Source organism: Pseudorasbora parva, chromosome 12 (assembly GCF_024679245.1).
Source record: "Pseudorasbora parva isolate DD20220531a chromosome 12, ASM2467924v1, whole genome shotgun sequence".
Classification (NCBI taxonomy): domain Eukaryota; kingdom Metazoa; phylum Chordata; class Actinopteri; order Cypriniformes; family Gobionidae; genus Pseudorasbora; species Pseudorasbora parva.
The window spans coordinates 18,103,293-18,122,785 of NC_090183.1; the positions used below are offsets into that span (position 1 = coordinate 18,103,293).

Genomic DNA, 19,493 nt, shown 5'->3' on the forward strand with positions numbered 1-19,493 from the left:
ATTGGGCTACCAGCTCCGAGTAGCCAGACACGACAGCACTACTGCAACACACATTACCACATATATATGGACTGTTGCAGATGAGGGAGTATCTCTTCAGCAGACTAAAATTAAAGGTAGTGAGAGTAAATTATATTACCAGTCCAGATGTTGCTTTCTCTCTTATGCGGTCTATGATCCTGAATTTAGCTGATGATGAAATGCAGCGTATACCCGTAGCTTTCGTTGGCTCTCGCAATTTACATTTAGCAATGGACCTGAAGATCAAATTTATGTTTATTTTGCAGAGAGACACATTTATGTGGCCAAGTGTAAATGGAAGTTTTAAATTGGATAGCTATCCAATAAGTAAAAATGCATAAAGTGCCTACTGCCTAGGTGTAAACAGGCCCATTGAAGAATAAGGACTTTTGTAAGGAAACCCGGATTAGGTAATGACACCTTATTCCAGTAACCAACCTACAACCAACACGGAGTGTTTGCCAAGGTCACACTAGACTTTGAGCATGCAGAACACGGATACTGTGTGAAGCAGGCCTTGCGGGATCACCAAAGAAGCAGCAGTCAGTATCACTATCAGTATAATCTGTAGGACCACTCCGTGCTCAAAAGTCATGTAACCAGAATTGAGCAAGAAGCTGCAAAATGCTGGGTACCCAAGCATAAAACACGGCGGTAGACATTATGAGAGAATCCGGAGGTATGCCCCAGGCAACTCTGTCTCATTTACAGATAGACCAAGCTTTTGAATACGTTTCAGAAATAGTCTGGTGTTGCAGATAGTTTGCTGCTTTGTACAGGCACATTTAACATCTCACGTGTCAAATTGAAAAACCATTATGTTCAAGAATTACTACAATTTAACAAGTGATTTACCATGGAAAGCTACCAGTACCAGTCAAGAACACATTATTACCATTGTGAACTGGGCTACATGAAGGAGACAGTTTTTAACACTGATTCATCGATTAGATTAAGTAATTTCCAATGGATTACTTATATAGAATATTTTTGATTGTGTTCTGGGAGTTGCCGCGACCGTTGTCACGTAGCAACGGCTTGAGGGCGCCTACACTGGACACAACAGAGCAACCGTTGCAAATCCATCATTCTTCATCTCAGAAGTAGGGCAAGTGCTTGGAATACATCAGAAATAGAATGGGGCATCAGTGTTTTGTTGTGTTGTGCTGCGCCACATCCAGTGTAGACAGAATCATTGATTATAATAGGTTATTTTGTCATGTCATGCTGTTTGCGTCTGGTGTGCACACAATGCTAGCCTTTGATTGCTGGTTTCACCGACACACAAGTTCACCGACAGCCTATTAACGATGGTGCGATACAAATTTTACCTCTGGTGAAATTCTGGCAGTGTCATAAGTTAAGGCACATTACTGCAGAGTGACTTCTACAGAGACCGTCAAATCAAACACCAATAGGACTGCAGAAGCAGATGATAATTAGTGCAACAACAACAAAACACCACTTGCTCCCTTCATTTTAAAAAAATCAGTTTTCCTTTTAAGAAAAGCCACAATCAAAAATGTAATGAAGCTCAGTCACCAAACGCACCTTCTTGCGTGTCCGTTTTTAAAAGCGTGACAACTGAGATCCTTTAATGTAACAAAGTTTTCAGCAGGGATCATTTTTATACAGTCTGATAAGCAACAGTCATAAACGACTACAATAAATTGTACAGTGTGCACCCAAAAATCTCTACAAGGTGTGAAAGCAAAAGTGTCTGAATGCTGATCTACAGCAGCTTATAATCTTTGGCCTGTCACCATGACATTGTTGGCATATTCTATCTGCCTGGTGCCCATAATCCACTAATGCAGGGGTGGCAAACTCCGGTCCTGGAGAGCCAGAGTCCTGCAGGGTTTCGCTTCAACCCTAATCAAACACACCTGAACAAGCTAATCAAGGTCTGAAGGGTCACTAGGAAGCTACAAGCAGGTGCGTTTTATCAGGGTTGGAGCCATAGACCGTAAAAAAATATGGATGACTCGACATCATCCGTTTCCGCTTGGCAGATTTGAAGCTTTTAGGCGGCCTTGCACGGCGCGGACATCTTGGGACCGAGTCTGCGCAGTAGCGATTTCGGGACCGAAGTTGCGCAGTAGAGCGCAGGAAGTAGAGCAGGAAGTACAGCTGCGATATCAAAAGCCCGACCGCGCTCTCGCAGATGCAGAACAATTAATTATGTTGGTGTGAAATAAACAGTTATGGAAATGTAGAAATTAAAGCTAAAGCTCCAATCTGCTCCCAAAAATGTTGAAAAAAGTCTGTTAGTGCCTCAGTGACAACTTCACTCAGAGAAGCCGTCAGTCTCAGCTGTCAATCATGACGTCACACCCCCCGTTTTTGTAGCATCAAATAACTAACTCAAACTAAACTTATTTTAAAAACGAACACTTGAAATTAAATCATCATGATGATAACTGCCTTCAGTTACATAAACTAACTTTGGGGAAAAAAATACTTGAAGTGTAATTTTATTATTTAGTTTGCCTTGCGTTGATTAGAAAACACAGAGGGGCGTCTATACTTCAGTATCTGAGAGGGAGACTGCAGGCTTGGTTGGAGCTGGACTCTGCCAGACTGAGGCTCTCTAGGATCGGAGTTCGCCCACCCCTGCACTAAAGCGTTAGACTGGGTAAACCCAGCCTGAGCTGCCGGCGATTTGATTTTGCCCGGCAACTCAGTCTTGAAACCTGTACATTCATTTTTACTGCTTCCGTTACATTTTTGCGGGAACCAATCACAGACAATCACTGGCTTATCTACATGGCATGCAATGGGCGGGTTTAACAAGATGACAGATAGAGAAAGATTTGCGGGTCATTGCCTGTTGATCACGCCTGTTGTGGTCTGATTGGTTGAAGGACTATCCAATTGCGAAGTTATTTGAATAATGCCAGTGAATTATGCCCCGTGTGCAGTAGAAAATCCAGAGCAGACTCCCCAAACCAGTGTTCAATTTTAAATTGAGCGTAGTCTGGTGATAGTCAGACAACTAAAGCGTGGCACTTCCTTTGGAAGACAGGAGTAATAAAACAGTACAGTGTTAAAAAAAAAAAAGGCAGTGGTCATGGAAACAATGTTCAAATTGATCAGATGATAATCATGTCCTCAATGACTCAAAGGCTGTCTTCGAGAAGAGTCTAACCTTAAGTGTTTGACATAGCATATGCAGCTTAATCCATTGAAGCTGCACATGCTATGTCAAACACTTAAGATTTTCGAGGGGAGCAGGTGATGGTGAAAAGGTCATTCGAGGTGAGCAGGTGATAGAGTATATGGAGTATAAAATGATTCCATTTCTCTATTTCTCTCAATCTAAACTAATTCATTTGCATTTGTCCAATGTAAATTTCACATTTCCCTCTGAGTGAAATAGATACGCTTAACCATGGAGAAGAAAAATGCAAACCGAAATAAACAACCCTCATTACCCCTTTTCCATTAAAATGGTTTGCATTCTGGAGCCAGAGCCCATTCTTGGCCAGTGCTCAGCCGGGCAAATTAAAGCCTTTTTAATCCTGCCCTGTGCTTCCACACACTTCACATAACGGGTTTTGTTGTTATGTGACTATGTACAAAAACAAACGTTCTGTGTTACAGTTATGTAGGCAGTACGCTTTATGTGGTCTTTGATTTAGAGCTTTTTGGAGTGGGAGAGAAAAAAAATTTGTTTGGCCTTTTATTCTGTGGAAACCTATGGAATTATTTGACAATGGACACAGACCAGGAACCCACACCAGAACCACGTTAGTGAAAAAAAGGGCTCATAACTGAAACTTACTCTGATCCAGCGGCCATATCTGTGTAAGGTGTCTCAGGTGTGGTGACTCCCAGTGTGATTACTATGCTCATGACGTCGAGCGCAGCAACGCGGGGAAGGGGATGGGGAGGGGGGGACAGGGAGGCAGGGAGGGGGTGAGGGGAGGGAGAGGAAAGGGGAGGGAGGAGGAGAGGAGAATCAAGGGCTCCTAATGACAGCGGTGAAGCACTCCTCAGATGGGGCGCTGCTATACCACATCACGCACATCAGGAGACCTAAAATCAGACAACCACAAAAACAAGAGAGAGGGGTTTAAGTACATGTCAACAAATGTGTGTAATGCAGTCTTTAAAAAAAGTGCAAACTGCTTTTCCGCCGTCGGGTCGAACGGTTCCAAGAATGGAAAGGAGCGGTTCCAGTTATATTTCCACATGAGCCTGGTACACCACGGCACGATTACAAACCAATTTTTGGCCGAGAATTCTCAGCAATTCAGGCTGTTGGTAGAATGCATGTAATGATGTTGCCACTTAGGATTGGTCACTTGTCTGTTGTCTAATATAGTCTGTAAACTCTTGAAAATTTAACCATATCTGTACCAGGTTTGCACGGCATGGAAAAGTTAAAGGGTTAGTTCACCCAAAAATGAAATTTATGTAATTAATGACTCACCCTAATGTCATTCCTCACCCGTAAGACCTCAGTCAATGTCACGTGATTTCAGCAGTTCAGATTGCGTCAAACTGCCAAACTGCTGAAATCACGTGACATTGGCGACCCGAATCATTAATCGTTTCACTGATTTATGAACCGTTTGAATCTTTTTGGAGGAACACAGAAGAGAAGACATGCTGAATAAATATTTTTGGACCAAAATGTATTTTTGATGCTTTAAGAGATTCTAATCAACCAACTGATGTCACATATGGACTACTTTGATGATGTTTTTATTAGCTTTCTGGACATGGACAGTGAAGTGTGCATAGACTGCATATGCTCTGCGACTAAAATATAAAATATCTTAAAACTGTGTTCCGATGATGAACGGAGGTCTTACGGGTGAGGAACGGCATTAGGGTGAGTCATTAATTACATAAATTTCATTTCTGGGTGAACTAACCCTTTAAGCAAAGAGAAAAGTTTAGCCCTATGGTGGAAAAGCAGCTTTTACAGCACCCACAAAAAAATACCACAAAATTGAGAAATCAACTTTCCCTTGAGCTTTTGATATAGAAAAGTCATGGTAATATAAGAATATCCTGTAAGTTTCAGAACTGAAAAGCTTTTATAGACACCAGGCACAGAAAACGGTGGTGTTCACATCTTGACGTCATCTATTGTGAAACACCGGCCATAAGCACGTCTAATTCAGTAGCCTCACTCACCAACTCAAGGAGCTGTTCAGAATCAGATAACGCTAGCCAGCAACAATAAACATGCCGAAGAAGATAGCAAAATATTGCGCTATTCCTGGTTGTACAAGAACACAGTCGTTGCATAAGCTTCCTTCAGATCCTAATATTAGGAATGTGCGATAATTCATTTATTTTGAATGAAGTTCCAGCTCGCGGGGAAGACATGCAAGCATGTTCGCTTCATTTCACTGCGAAATCGTTTGTACACGAGTCTCAGGTCAATGCTGGATTTGCAGACATTTCAGATTAAAACACAAATCTGTTTTTTCTGGATCCAACAGAAATGGTGCAGCACACTGTGTGTAAAATGTAATAGTATTGCATTGTTATAGATTGTTTTGATTATGTATACTTGTCTAACAGAACATACCTTTAGCACGCTGGACTCAGACATGTATGGGCTCGCAAAGCCCAATGTCCCGGGGATCTGCATTTTCCAGACGGGCAACCAAAACGCAAGCCCGTCGGCAGGCCGGTGAATCTCAAATAGTGAAATAATATTCCTTTCTTGATCTGTTCACTCTCAACTTGACATTTGAACGATGCAGTCAAGAAAACACGGGCGCGCGGTTCATGCTTATATCGACCGATCGGGCGGGCCTTGTAATACAAAAATAATAGTCCAATAAATGGCGGGTGGATGAAAAATAAATCATGGTTTGTTTGATAAAGACGTTTACGAGCCCTGTGACCGAGAGAATCATTCCGGTTGCCGCTTTCAAAACAATTCCTCCCTCATGTGAACTGAAATGACAGGGGAGCTGAAGCTCATTAAATATGCAAATCTTATCCAATCCTAGCCGAGCCGTGGGCATTTGCTTCCAAGTCTCCAGTGCGGCACGCCCATCAAAACCCAGCGTTCAGGAGAGAGCCCAAAACCAGTGTAGAAAATAGCATTAAATCTGTGCATCAGGTCTTAAAGCGAAAACAGCCTAATAATTCTGTTGCTGTCTGTCATTAAATCAAGAGAGGCAAAAAAAAAAATCTAGTAAGATCAATATTCTCAGGAGACTATGGTAATGCAAAAGATTAGCTGCTAATTTAGCAAAATACTAGCTGCTTATTTAGTTATATATAAGTTGTTGTTAGCCTAGAAATCTAGACGCACCCTAGCGGCAGCAAATTTAATCTGCCCGCAAATGTCGTCTAGGAACTCTCAATACCCTTCTGAGCTGTATTCCCCTAACTCTTGCCGGGCCAATCACATCGTGTATAGAGTCGGTGGGCGGGGCAATAATGACGACGCCCGAGTTGCGGTTGCATGCTTCTAGTAAACACAGAAACTGGCGAACGGTGGTCTTTCGAATCAGCTTTGACCACGACTCTGGAAGACTTGGAGTTAAGCTTTTCTGTGAGAAAAGAACAAAGAACGGCACTGAAGTCATTCTTAAAAAGGGAAGACGTGTTCAGAGTTTTGCCGACCGGATACGGCGAATTTTTAATCTATCAACGAGCTCTGCTTCACCTTCGTTGCTCTGGTTGGTTGTGTACCGTATCCTATCGCGTGCAGAGGAAGTTTGAAAGACAACCGTTTATCACGCCCCCTCAGATTGAGCCCTTTCAATGGTGAGTTTCCAGACCAAACATCTTGATGTTGGTCTGGCTTGTCAGGCTAGGTTGTTGCCTCATCAGTTTTCTATTCTAAATTGTATAAGGTTGAACAAGACTGTGAAAGATCAATGCAAATCACAACAAGACGTGCAACAGGCTTGGCGCCGCGCCGCCTTGTTGTGAGTGCCACACACACAATCTTTTTGTATAGTTTGCTCTGTAAATTAAATTGAGAGTATAACTAATGCATATGCTATTTTAAAAAGTGTACTGTATTCCAGATATAAAGCCTACATTTTACAATAATAAACGCACAAACATCCATTTCATAAGCATATGAAATCCGTGACTCTGTCAGTAAAACAACACAGGCTACAGCCTGTAAAACATTTAATTGATTATAAGTAAATAATGCTAATCTTTAGAATATAAGAAAAAAAAATTGTTTTATAGCCTATTGCCCCGCAAAGATGCGTCATGCATGAATGTGTCTGAATATGGGACACGAGCTGGAAAGACACCGTCTCGAATATCTTCGTCTTCATGTTTTCTCCTGATTCTGCAAAGCAACACTTGTTGTAAAACGTCTGAAGAGTGAATTTTATCTTCCACAGGGTCAAGCCATTTAGGCTATGTTTGATTATTCACTGCTAGAGAAAACGAAAGTAAAACCGCTGCGTGTGAACTACGCTATTCTAATAAAATTGACGCGCCTCAAGTCTAATAACAAGCACAAACTGTGTTATATAATATTTCGTCCTACAGTGTTTTCTACTTTACCACAGTAAAAGATGTGAATGGGTGTAGCCCTAATAGACAAAAACGAAAGCAAACGAAAGGAAGAAACTTTTAATTCCTTGCAAAAATAAGTGTGCTGCGAGTGAAGATTTGGGAAAAGAAACGAGATGTCCTGTGGGATAAAATAGACTAACGTTAGGCCTATCGTTAAAATTCACGGAAATCGAAATATCGGATGACCAGATTGTAAAACAGAATTAAAAAGCTGCCAAATCTTAAATTGGGCTCAGCCTCACTCTCGCATTCAGCAGGAATCCATAGCCTGTTTTCATGGCTGCGATGTAACATCTGCAAATCTATTTCCCTTAAAAGCTTTGTGCTTCACCCCTGTAGTAAAAATCACGTAAAACTGCGTTTGCATAAAAAAAACACTGTGTCAATATTATAGTTCGAAATTATAGTTAAGCAGAAAATAGTATGAAAGGAGATATTAAAATGAAAAGTGCACAACTCCTCCTAAGTGGAAGCAAGCACATTTTCCCCCTCACATGCAAACTAGCGTGGATCCTTATTCAGGTTAGTAAAATAACAAAATGTAGTTTTTAAGTAGAAAATATATTTATGTAAAGAGATAAAATATAGAGTAGCCTATAGTAACATATCTTTTTATACAAATAAAAAAAAATCACGATAAAGTGAACATGTTAACCCTTTTTTTCTTTTTTTTTTTTTTTCTTTTTTTCGGTGATGGCGGTGACGAACTTAGACCCACAGTAGGCATCACGTGACCGCAGTATTGCGGTAAAGCGGTAACCGCCCTAGTCCTAGCGGTTACTAATTTGGATTGTAATGAAATTTGCATTTGTCAGATACAAGTCATTCTTACTCAATAAATCATTCATAGGTGATTCGATTAGCTTTTATGCATTACATTTACATTTTACATCAGACTTAAGTGCATCATTCTGCATCCAGAATGTGAATAAGTTTTTTTGTGTCGCTGTTTTCTTGCGTCTGATGATGGGGTCTAACGCAATAGGGCTGCCTTAAAAAAATAGTAGTTCACCTAAATAAAATTGATTCTATCATTTACACACCATCAGTGCAAATTTGCAGATCTCCCAGAACTATCTCTCTCAACACAGCAGGCATCCACCTCCAAAAGCATTATATGACCAGGTTTATTGCGCTTCATCTGCACACTCAAGTAATTTATTATATATGAAAAATACCCCCAGTGGCTTCTCCTAATAGAACAAATTACATTTTTTTAGTGATATTTAACACCAGGGGCCCTATCATACATCTGGCGGCTGGCACAATGCAGCGCCAGGTGCAACGCAAGTATTTTTTTTCTAGTTTCAGCCCAACGCAGTTATCATTTTCACATCCAGCGCCATGTTGTTTAAATAGCAAATGCATTTGCGCCCATGGCCATGCTGGTCTGAAATTTTAAATATGTATTTAAAATAATCTGTTACAAGTACAATGAAGTCAGATAAGCCCTTTTTTAATTTTTGTCTATTTTATTCAATAGATTCATCTCTTAATTTTAGAATGATCAATACTCAATCAGCTCTGTCCACAGCATAATACAAAAAAACAAACCTTTGTAAGGTGAAGATTTTTTTGATGGAAATTCTACAGTGCCACACATTATCTATCAAATAACTCAAGTACAAAACAGTCAATTGGATCCAAAAAAAATGCATTACTGTAAAAGTAATGTCTCATGCTCTGTGGGTTTATTGTGGTCACTTCCACTAATCTGACTGTAATGTGAAGGTTTGTGTGGAAACATAAATTTAGTGCCTGATGTCTGAAGAGAATGGCTGTGCGTGGTACTTCACCATTGTGCTGCATGTAGATATGCATGGTTCATCCTATGTCAAAAACGGTCTTAGGTGGCAGTTTACAGACAAATCCACACACAAGTAGCCTACCTGTATGAACAATGACTTGACCTTTGACAAAATACAAAGTCTTGTGTATTGTGAAAAGTGATATACAAATAAATAAATAAATAAATAAATAAATAAATACATTAAAATTGAAGGGAGGAAAAATATTTCCATGAAATATTAAAGTATAACAAGTATGTACATAATACACACTATTCATACTAGGGCTGGGTGATATGGCCCAAAAAAATTATCATGATATAATTTTCCATATCCGTCGAAATCGATAAATATCCCGATAAATGTAAAATCTTTATTTCTTTAAAGTTTAAAGGCATATTTTTGCTCCTGAGTGAAAGATGTAGAAAACAGACAGTTAACTGTGGTTCCCTTTCGAGAGAGGTTCCTCGTATTACGTATGGGGAAAAACTCCTTTTCTCGAGAATATGAAGCAAAACATTATCAATAAAGGTATCCATGTAAAGCGTAGTGCCGCTGTACGGCCATAGCCCAGCGCGAGGAGCGCTCTGATTGGCCGGGCCGCGGCAACTGCAGGAACCTATGGTGAGGCGGCTGAGAGGAACGAACCAATGGGGGGCGTTCCAGAAAGCCCGCCGTAAAAGGTGCTTATATTTGCATACAGGAGGCTATATAAGACCCTAATTCGCCATAGGTGTCAGATTTTATCTCCTTCAGCCATACCTTCGCTGACCTCCGGAAGAAGCACCGCCGTCGAACAAGCACCAGCGGAACCTGCAGCTGAGGACGACGGATTCCCCCGGTCTCCGCCTTCTCTGCCGTTCCAGCTACGCCATCCGGCGCCAGTATCCTTTTAATCTCTGTTCTTTCTAAAAGAGCGCGAGGCGTTGTTGCAAATGCCTCGCATTTCCTGCGGCTCGTGCAGAGCCCCTCTCCTCGGCGACGACCGTCACATCATCTGTGTGACATGCCTCGGACGGGACCACGCGCAGCTCGCGCTTTCCAGGGGCGGCTGCCCCGAGTGTGATATGATGGCGCTGCAGACCCTTCGGGCTCGCCTCGCCACCTTCGACCAGGTCCCTCCTCCTGCCGCGCCGTAAGAAACGCCTCAACCAGAGGCTGCCAGAGCGGTCGGGCGACTGCAGGCCGGATGATTCCCCGCGTGCCTCGCCTTCGCCGGTCACCTTCACTCAGGAGGAACAGCGCCCTTCCCATGCAGCGGCCTGTTCGGTTTCCTTCGGTGGCCCGTCGCCAGAGGAAGACGAGGACAGCCTCTCCACTGCCGCTTCGGGTAGCGAGTGGTCAGTTTCTGTCTCGGAGCCCCCCGCTTCGACGCAGACCGCCACGAGCTCCATAACCAATGCTGACGCGGAGCTTATCCGCGTGCTCTCTAAGGCCGTGGAAGACCTCGGACTCGAGTGGTCCCAGCCCGAAGAACCAACGCGCAGCAGACTGGACGAGTGGTACCTAGAAAGCCGCCGCCTCTCTTCTCCTCAGAAGCCCGCGCCTTTCTTTCCTGAGGTACACGACGAGCTTACTAAGTCTTGGAAGTCTCCCTACTCTGCTCGCGCAAGATCCGCCTTTTCCTCAGCGCTCTCTACCGTCGACGGCGCCAAGGAAAAAGGCTACGAGTCTCTTCCCCCCCTCGAAGAGGCTGTCGCCGCGCACCTCTGCCCGCCCTCCTCCAGAGGATGGCAGGCCAGGGCGCAGCACCCTTCCAAGCCCTGCCGCACCGCCTCTGCTCTCGCTGGCCGAGCGTATGCCTCCGCTGGCCAGGCTTCCGCGGCCCTTCACACCATGGCTGTCCTTCAGGTGTTCCAGGCCAGACTTCTCCGCTCTTTGGACGGGTCTGTCCCCGACTCCGAAGTTTTTGAAGGACCTTCGCAGCGCGACGGACTTGGCCCTTCGTGCTACTAAAGCCACCGCGCAAGCCATTGGAAAGAATATGGCTAACCTGATGGTCTTAGAGAGGCACCTTTGGCTTAATTTGACCGAGATGAAGGACGCGGATAAAGCCTCCTTCTTGGACGCCCCTATCTCTACTACCGGTCTCTTCGGTCCGTCAGTCGTGGGCTTCGCGGAGCGTTTCACCGAAGCGCAAAAGGCTTCTCAGGCTATGAGGCACTTCCTACCCAAGCGCTCCAGCTCTTCTTCAGGCTGGGGACGCCCTCAAGGTAGACCGCCACCCTCTCAACCCGCTAAGCCGGCTGCGCCACCTTCTCGGCCTCGCTCCTCTTCTGGAACGCGCCAACGCTCCCGCTCCACGAACCGCAGCAGGCAGCCTGAACACCAGGGACCTCGACCCAAGCTTGTGTTGAACCCTGAGCCTCCGAAGCCGTCCTAGCCGCGAGGAGAAAGAGGAGATGGTCAGGTCTCGCTTCGGCCGGACCCCCATCTCTCCCTCCCGGTCTCCCAGTTCCCTGCACTCAGGTGACTGCCGACCTCAGTTTCGCAGCCAACGAGCCCGTTGTCAAACGCACTCGCCTGCACACAAACGCCGTTATCACGGCGACCCAAATAAATCTCAAAAAGAGCTTTTTCTCTGTAGTAAATGTGCCCACATATCAGTCTGCACTCCTACACTCATATACCCCTCCCACCCATGCTATAAATGTCCCGGCTGCCCCCTTCAGGCAGTCGGACCAGCTGTTTGTCTGCTTCGGCGGCCGCACTAAAGATTGTGCTGTCACGAAGCAAAGACTCTCACACTGGATAGTGGACGCGATCTCGCTGGCATATGAGTCTAAAAACCTGACTTGCCCTATAGGCGTTAAAGCCCACTCCACTAGAGGCATGGCCTCATCTTGGGCTTGGTCGTGTGGCATTTCTTTGGAAGATATCTGTGCGGCGGCAGGCTGGGCCTCTCCGTCCACTTTTATCAGATTCTACAAATTGGAGGTTCCAGCTCTGCAAGCAGGGCTTCTCTCCATCTAGGCTCTATCTTGACCCTGACAAACAGATTGCCTTACGTTTTGGCCTGTACACATTAGCCCTTAAGCACTTATTCATTCATCATAAGATCCGACTATGTCCGATCAGCTGTTCAAACGAACCGACTCTTCCGGTTCTTCATTCCCCTTATAAGCCGCCTCTGTCGGTCTATCAGGGGTTTATTAACATGTGCTTTGGGTATACTGGGTCAGTCAGCACACACGGCGCTTTACATTGTGTTCCCATACGTAATACGAGGAACCTCTCTCGAAAGGGAACATACTCTGTTACTTGCGTAACCTCGGTTCCCTGAGAGAGAGGAACGAGTATTACGTTCCGTGCCGTGTTTATGCTTCTCAGGTATCGCTTCAGTCGATCTTAAAACCTGACACCTATGGCGAATTAGGGTCTTATATAGCCTCCTGTATGCAAATATAAGCACCTTTTATGGCGGGCTTTCTGGAACGCCCCCCATTGGTTCGTTCCTCTCAGCCGCCTCACCATAGGTTCCTGCAGTTGCCGCGGCCCGGCCAATCAGAGCGCTCCTCGCGCTGGGCTATGGCCGTACAGCGGCACTACGCTTTACATGGATACCTTTATTGATAAAGTTTTGCTTCATATTCTCGAGAAAAGGAGTTTTTCCCCATACGTAATACTCGTTCCTCTCTCTCAGGGAACCGAGGTTATGAAAGTAACCGAGTACGTTTTAAACTCTCCTTTATTGTCAAAATATGACAAATACTTCCCAAACAGGTGAACAATTTATTAAAACTGAGGTAGATTTACTGTGGTGTGGTCAGCATTTTTTTTACTCTACACTATATATCAATAATAAATACTTAATTGTGTAAAACCCTAAAAACGCAAATGGGCAAAAAAAAAGCGTTTTAAGTTAAGAAACATTGAGTCACCCCTCTCATGCCTCACAGTGCATCTCACACACACACACACGCATCTCACCGACATACACACACACCTCCCCGACAGTAGGCTGGTCGGGAGAGAGCAAAGTTCAGTAGATGTGGGACTCCAGTAAAGGCTGTCTATTTAATTAATTTTAAACATTGGATGAAATTATTTCTCTTTTGATACAGGCGATGTGGAGTCATTAATACATCACCAAAGACAAACAATTATAATAGCGATGTTCAAGTCCGATGTTTTAGTGATTATAATTTGGTAACGTTAGCTTGTAAGTCACCCACTACAACTAACAAGGTGATAAGCCTGCGCGTGAATGTAGTTTTACCGCTGTGTTGGGCTCAATGTTATATGGAAGAACTTCGAAGAAGCACGACAATTTTCAAAAATGCCTACAAAAATGGCCGGTTTGGACTACAACAAGCTTCATCCCGGGTTGGTAACATTATAAACCCGTGCTAGTTTTCGCAGATGTGACTTCTGCCTGTAATAGTAAGGGGCGTGGTGTTTCCGAACAACCTGTGCTTGGACAGCAGCATTTATATATCGCTTTTAACAGACCCTATGGCCATCCAAAGCGCTTTACATTTTTGCCTCACATTCACCCATTCATACACCGATGGTGATGTCAGCCATGTAAGGCACCATCCAGCTCGTCGGGAGCAGCTGGGGTTAGGTGTCTTGCTCATGGACACCTCGACTCTTGGTCAGGTGGAACCGGGGATCGAACCACCAACCTTTCGGTTTGTAGAAAACCTACATGAACCACTGAGCCACTGCCGCCCTTGGCACTTCAGCCAATAAAAATATATGAAATATACGCATGCGCAGCATTACGCATAGCACGTAAGCATTATATTGAGAATTTATCAAACTATTGTTATTGTTGCTTACTGTTGTTAAAATTATATTGCGATAATTATCGTCATCGTTTTATCGCCCTGTCCTAATTCATACATGTGCTTAATAGTGTGTTCAATGGTTTGCAGTTTAACAACAAACAAAAATCTTTCCAAAAACTTTTAAATAAAAACTCCATAAAATAGGTTGGAAATTTGTACGTTTTGAAAATGACATGATCTAGAAGGACTACCCATTTAAGCCCAACGGCAACTATAGCTGCCGCTGTGTAGTAGTATAGTTGTTGTTTTATTAAGTATTTTTGTTGATACTTAATAGATGTTATCCATGTTTTTACGTCTCAACGACATGCAAACAAACAACCAAATAAAGAATTTCAAGGGGGAAAACAAACAATATATTATATATATCTTACATACACTTCCTTTCAGGAAATTCAATTAGATTTTCCCCAACAGCACAATGTCAAAGACAACGTATATAGCTCATCTGGAAGATATTCGCTCTAACAACCATTTACTATATTAGTATCAGTCCTATAAACTCACAAAACACAGCATGGCTAAATATGGAATAGGATATTTCCAGTATTCCTGACATCAGGGTATTTCCTGCATGTGACAATTTTTAGCGTATGACGTCATTGCTTTTCAAAATATAATTTTCAAATCCAATAGGACAATGGTTTTCTTTGGGTAGTTTTTTTTTTTTAAAGCCACATATACCATGCAAAGTTAAAGGGCTTTTTTAGCACAAATGCTGACAGGGGAGTAGGAGGTCATTCTGTTGACTGGCACGTATCAAGAAGCATTACTGGTTACAATAAAAATTGGATTGTAGCCATGTACATTTCTGCCTACTATTTATAAATTAAATTATTCAAAAATCACAAAAACAATTAATTTAATGTATACAAAGACTGCTGGCTATTTGTGACTGGCATCAAAGAGAGAGATGTTAAAATTGTTTTTTTATTTAACTAAATTCTCTCTGCCAGCTTGTGTTCAAGATGACTGACCCACCCTTGCCAAATACCTGGAAAACTGTTCAGGAGATAAAATGGCCGCACAGGGCACGTAGACACAAGAGGCTACAGAACCTTTACTGACAGTATATGTTTACCGCATTATGGTATGCTCCCTTGTAGTTAAAAAACAATGTTTATGCTACTAAAAGCTGTTTTAAGACTGTCCTGCCAGTTGTTGTTGAGCGAGCGAGCGAGCGAGAGAGAGAGAGAGAGAGAGAGAGAGAGAGAGAGAGAGAGAGAGAGAGAGAGAGCTAGAGCGAGAGACAGAGAAATAACACTCAAATGCAGCTGATTGGCTGAGGCTCTCTGAAACCATCCAATAAGGAAACAGAAGAGGAGCAGGCATCTCAGCAACTATTTTCTAGCCCCTTATAAGAGAACAAGAGCTAAAGGCCCCACAAAAGTAAAACTACACACAAACACCATTTCCTCTAGATGCTTTTTCTAAAGGTCGCTTATTTTCTTTCGCAAAATCTTTCTTTTTGTATTGATTAAACTTTCAAAAAGCATTGAACACAATTGAGCTATGTTGTGTGCATGCATGTGTTCAGGGCTAGAAGAAGCCAAGAGCTCAGATATCAACCAAACATATCTTTGGAAGAAACAAATTGGCCGACCAGTTAAGTAAACTGCAAATAAAATGAAACCATATTAAATTACAGACATTTGGCCCAAGTATATAAATTCTATTTCGCGAAAAAACATGCATTTACTGCATCATGAAAAATGCTGTATATGTAATAAAATCACTTAAAGCTGGAATCTTCAAGTATTTGAAAAAGTCTTTAATAAAGTCACAACATTTAAAAATGTCATTTTGGCAAAGAAATTTCTAATATAAGGGATTACATATAAATACATGTACAAAAAAACTATTAATAATAATATATAATTGTATTCAAAACAAGGACAGAACACAGGTTGTGATACAAAACAAAAGCTCTGCATATTTGGCAAGTCTCGATTTGAGCTACAGTTTCTTTACATTCATAAATTAAGCTAAATAGTAACTATTAGTTTTGATACTAAAATGCTTCAGGTCATTTATTTTATTTTCAAATCTGCTAAAAGTTAAGATTTTCCAAGCTTGTCCTTTGTCTCTGGACAAAGACACACGTTGACTTTAGATAACGAGTCGGGTGAGTCACCGAAAGATCAGGTTTCACATAGTTCAAGGCGGACGAAAATAAAACCTGAAAACACACTGGGAAAATGTCGGACAAGCCCAAGCAATCATACACTCGCAGTTGCCAGGAAGCTCTTCAGGAACTACAAAAAAGGCATTTTCTTTCCAAGGTCTTAGATCCAAAGACATCTGTTTGATTTGGAGAACAAAAATGTGAAGGTATACATGGCCAGTCATTATTTTTTACTGAAGCTGTTAGACTATGTCCATTCGACCAGCATTAACAAAAAACAAAAACAAACATATGTCCACCCCATCCCCCGTAAACAGTTTAATTTACAGTTCAGCTTTACCTGACATGCAAATAGCATACCGTTTCAATAACTTGTGAAATCTATCAGGCACTGTTATGGACACACTTTGTTTAGGGTCCTGATCAAATTTATCATTTAACAGAAAGAACGGTATACAGGAAGAGGACTGCTAAAATCATGTAATGTGTGCGTGTTTATGTAAAAGTAACCCTGAGTATGGAGTCCGCGGCCTTGCCACAACAGCAGGCGTTTCCTCGCGGTTCATTTTACAAGATGGAAATAACAGAACAGCAATATGTTACTTATTGCAGCGTATCGAAACATGTCACCCAAACACTGTGTGTGTGTATATATATATATATATATATATATATATATATATATATATATATATATATATATATATATATATATATATTTCCTGCAGTAACTCTCGGTCGCCTTCTCTTCCTTGTCGTTTCCACTCACTTGTTGTTGAAATAAAAATGGAGGCTAAAAAGGAAAGGCGAGTTCCCCTTAGAAATACCACCCATTTCTCATGGATCGAGTTGGGGGTTGGTTGATGGGGGAGGCGGAGGTGAAGAATGAGAAAAGCAAGTCACGGTTCTTGGGGTTCGCATTATTTTCGTTTCCCAAAGAAAACACTCAGGCCAGATCAAGAAATTATAAATACATCATAAAGTTCTCTCATAGTCAAAGAGATGGAAGCAGGTTATACTCAAAAATATAGATGTAGAGAAGCAGAGAGCAGCCCGACAAACTAGCTTCCTTTAGAACAGAAAGAAAATAAATCCACTTTCTAAGTCTAATAAAGTAACGTACCTCCAAGTAATTACAAAGCTAAACAATACAGTTAAGCATGCGAATGCATAATTTTCAATGTTTTCGGGAAACAGTCTTATCAAATTCGATTCTGACAAGCACAAATTGTTGTAAATACAAACTCTACCATGTCTGTTTTCGCATATAAACTTGATTAACACAAGATCAAGACAGCTAACGTAACACTGCAATGCCCAGAGTCACAGTTTCTACCAACAAAACCCATTCCAATCGTTTCTCCATTTACTAATTAAGATCATTTGATTTTTTCCTACTTTAATGCATTTAAATCGTATTAGTCTTTAATACAGCCTCTTTCAGCTAAGCTAACAGCTAACTAAAATGATACCTTTGCTCATGTTGACAATTCTTTAAGTTGAGTAGCACGAATGCTATATGAATATGATATAGGTGCAAAAGGTAAGACAGGCAGCATAACAGTAGGCCGATCACTGAATGTTTACAGCAAAAAAAACAGTTCTTAGCACGAGGTTCTTGGCAAAGTATGATTGTGATTAACGTTATGGCTACATCAAGCTAACATGTAGACCAACCAACACGGTGTTACATCATTATATTTTTTTGTATTTTATTAATTAACGTGACAGCACAAATATTCAACAAAGAAGAGTTGAAAGAGGAAAGCTACGATTCGTGTTGATAAACAAGAGCTGATAAACTGAGCTCCCAACTTCTGCATCAACTTCACCTAGTTCATAAAAAACACAAGCTATTGCCATCAAGACCTTCGTGGAAATAACAAAATACCTTACCTACAGCGTCCTCCCAACGTGATTGAAATCCAAGAGCCTATTTAAGGGATTTTGTGTTTTTAAAAAATCCAACATCAATGCGAGGCAGAACAGGAGGCCTTCTTTTGCAACCTCGGTGTTTCCTGTGAACTGTAGACCGCGAGGCTCTCAGGCTATCTTCCAAACTTCTCAGTGTCCCTTACGCAAGAGTTGAAAGTTTCACATTTTCTCCCATTTAAGACATTGTGCGGTCTTCAAATGTTCACGTTGAGTTGCAAAAGGATACATCAATATACAATGTTATTTAACAAAATTATAGTCGATATTTATATGGGTATGTACAGCACTTGGTGATTCAAGGCTGTGATTCAATCTCATGTCCTTTACATTTGCAGTATTGCCCATCCCCCTCCTCTCTACACCGGCATCAACCGCGGCTCCCAGCGAAGCCTCCACACAACCATAACACAGGGTTTCCTCCACAGCGGAGCAGGGGTTCGTTATGAAGGCGGACTCTCTGCGTTAGCTCGCGCCCTCTGCTATGCTATAGGGCAGGAATGTGTCAATCGAGGTAACAAACAGGAACGTGCATATGCTGTTGGATCGTCGTGGAGCTTAATGTTGTCGTAGACGGAAAAGAGGCCGAACCTTGTTTTTTGGAGGCGCCTCACTCGTCTCGTCAGCATTCTGCAGCGTGAGATGGCGTTGAGAGGGCTGCAGGAGACATAGTTTTCGAAGACGAGCACCTAATTAAACTGGATACTCTCGAAAGAAGTGTGGATTTGGGAAAATATGTTGTGTTACTAAATACACAAGCCGTGGAGTTCAATGGTCTTTCATATAAGGGATTATTATTGTTCTTTTAACCGTGTAAAAAGGAATAACAGTGTTGCGTTATACAACTGTATAGGTGCACGGGGTCTCCTTGGCGCTTTCGCAGGGACCGCGATTCTAGAGCGTCAACAATACTGCGAGGAGGAATATATGAGGGATTCGGGATTGGATTTTGGACGTTTGATTTGGTGCAGGATTCTATTCTATACAAAATAGTAACCTAGTTGGCGAACTGTGGTCTACGATTTTTTAAAAGTGGAAGACAAAGGGACCAAACATGGGCCAAAATAATAAAGCACGTGTAGAAGACCGAGAAAACAATTAAATCCCACTGTAATGGTTGTATGTGCGATTTTTGTTTCAGATGATGATAGCACTAATTTTAGGAATAAATAACAACGGGTAATTAAAAAAAAGTACACTTGAGGTAGTAATCCCACTGTAGTATATTTTAGAACTCAGAGGAGCCCTTTTCTGGGAAGAGAAAGCGTGATGTCGTTTCTGTGAAGAGAGCGTGATACGTGCACGCCCTCCGCA

General features: G+C 42.2%; 1 protein-coding gene across 5 annotated transcripts in view; it reads right to left on the reverse strand.

Annotated features, from left to right (window-relative positions):
- setd5 (SET domain containing 5) overlaps window positions 1–18,610 on the reverse strand; it is a 46,941-nt gene extending 28,331 nt beyond the window's left edge. For 3 of the 5 annotated variants that reach the window (XM_067459400.1, XM_067459399.1, XM_067459397.1), the window contains exons 1-2: window positions 18,144–18,607; window positions 3,806–4,059 (exon numbers count right to left, since the gene is read on the reverse strand). In XM_067459400.1, the coding sequence (XP_067315501.1) occupies window positions 3,806–3,876 (71 nt within the window). In that variant the 5' untranslated portion in view covers window positions 3,877–4,059; window positions 18,144–18,607. Of the gene's footprint in view, window positions 1–3,805; window positions 4,060–18,143 lie in introns of all 5 variants that reach the window. The other 2 variants (XR_010908595.1, XM_067459401.1) reach the window with 2 other exon arrangements.
- Between the last annotated feature and the right edge of the window lie 883 nt (window positions 18,611–19,493).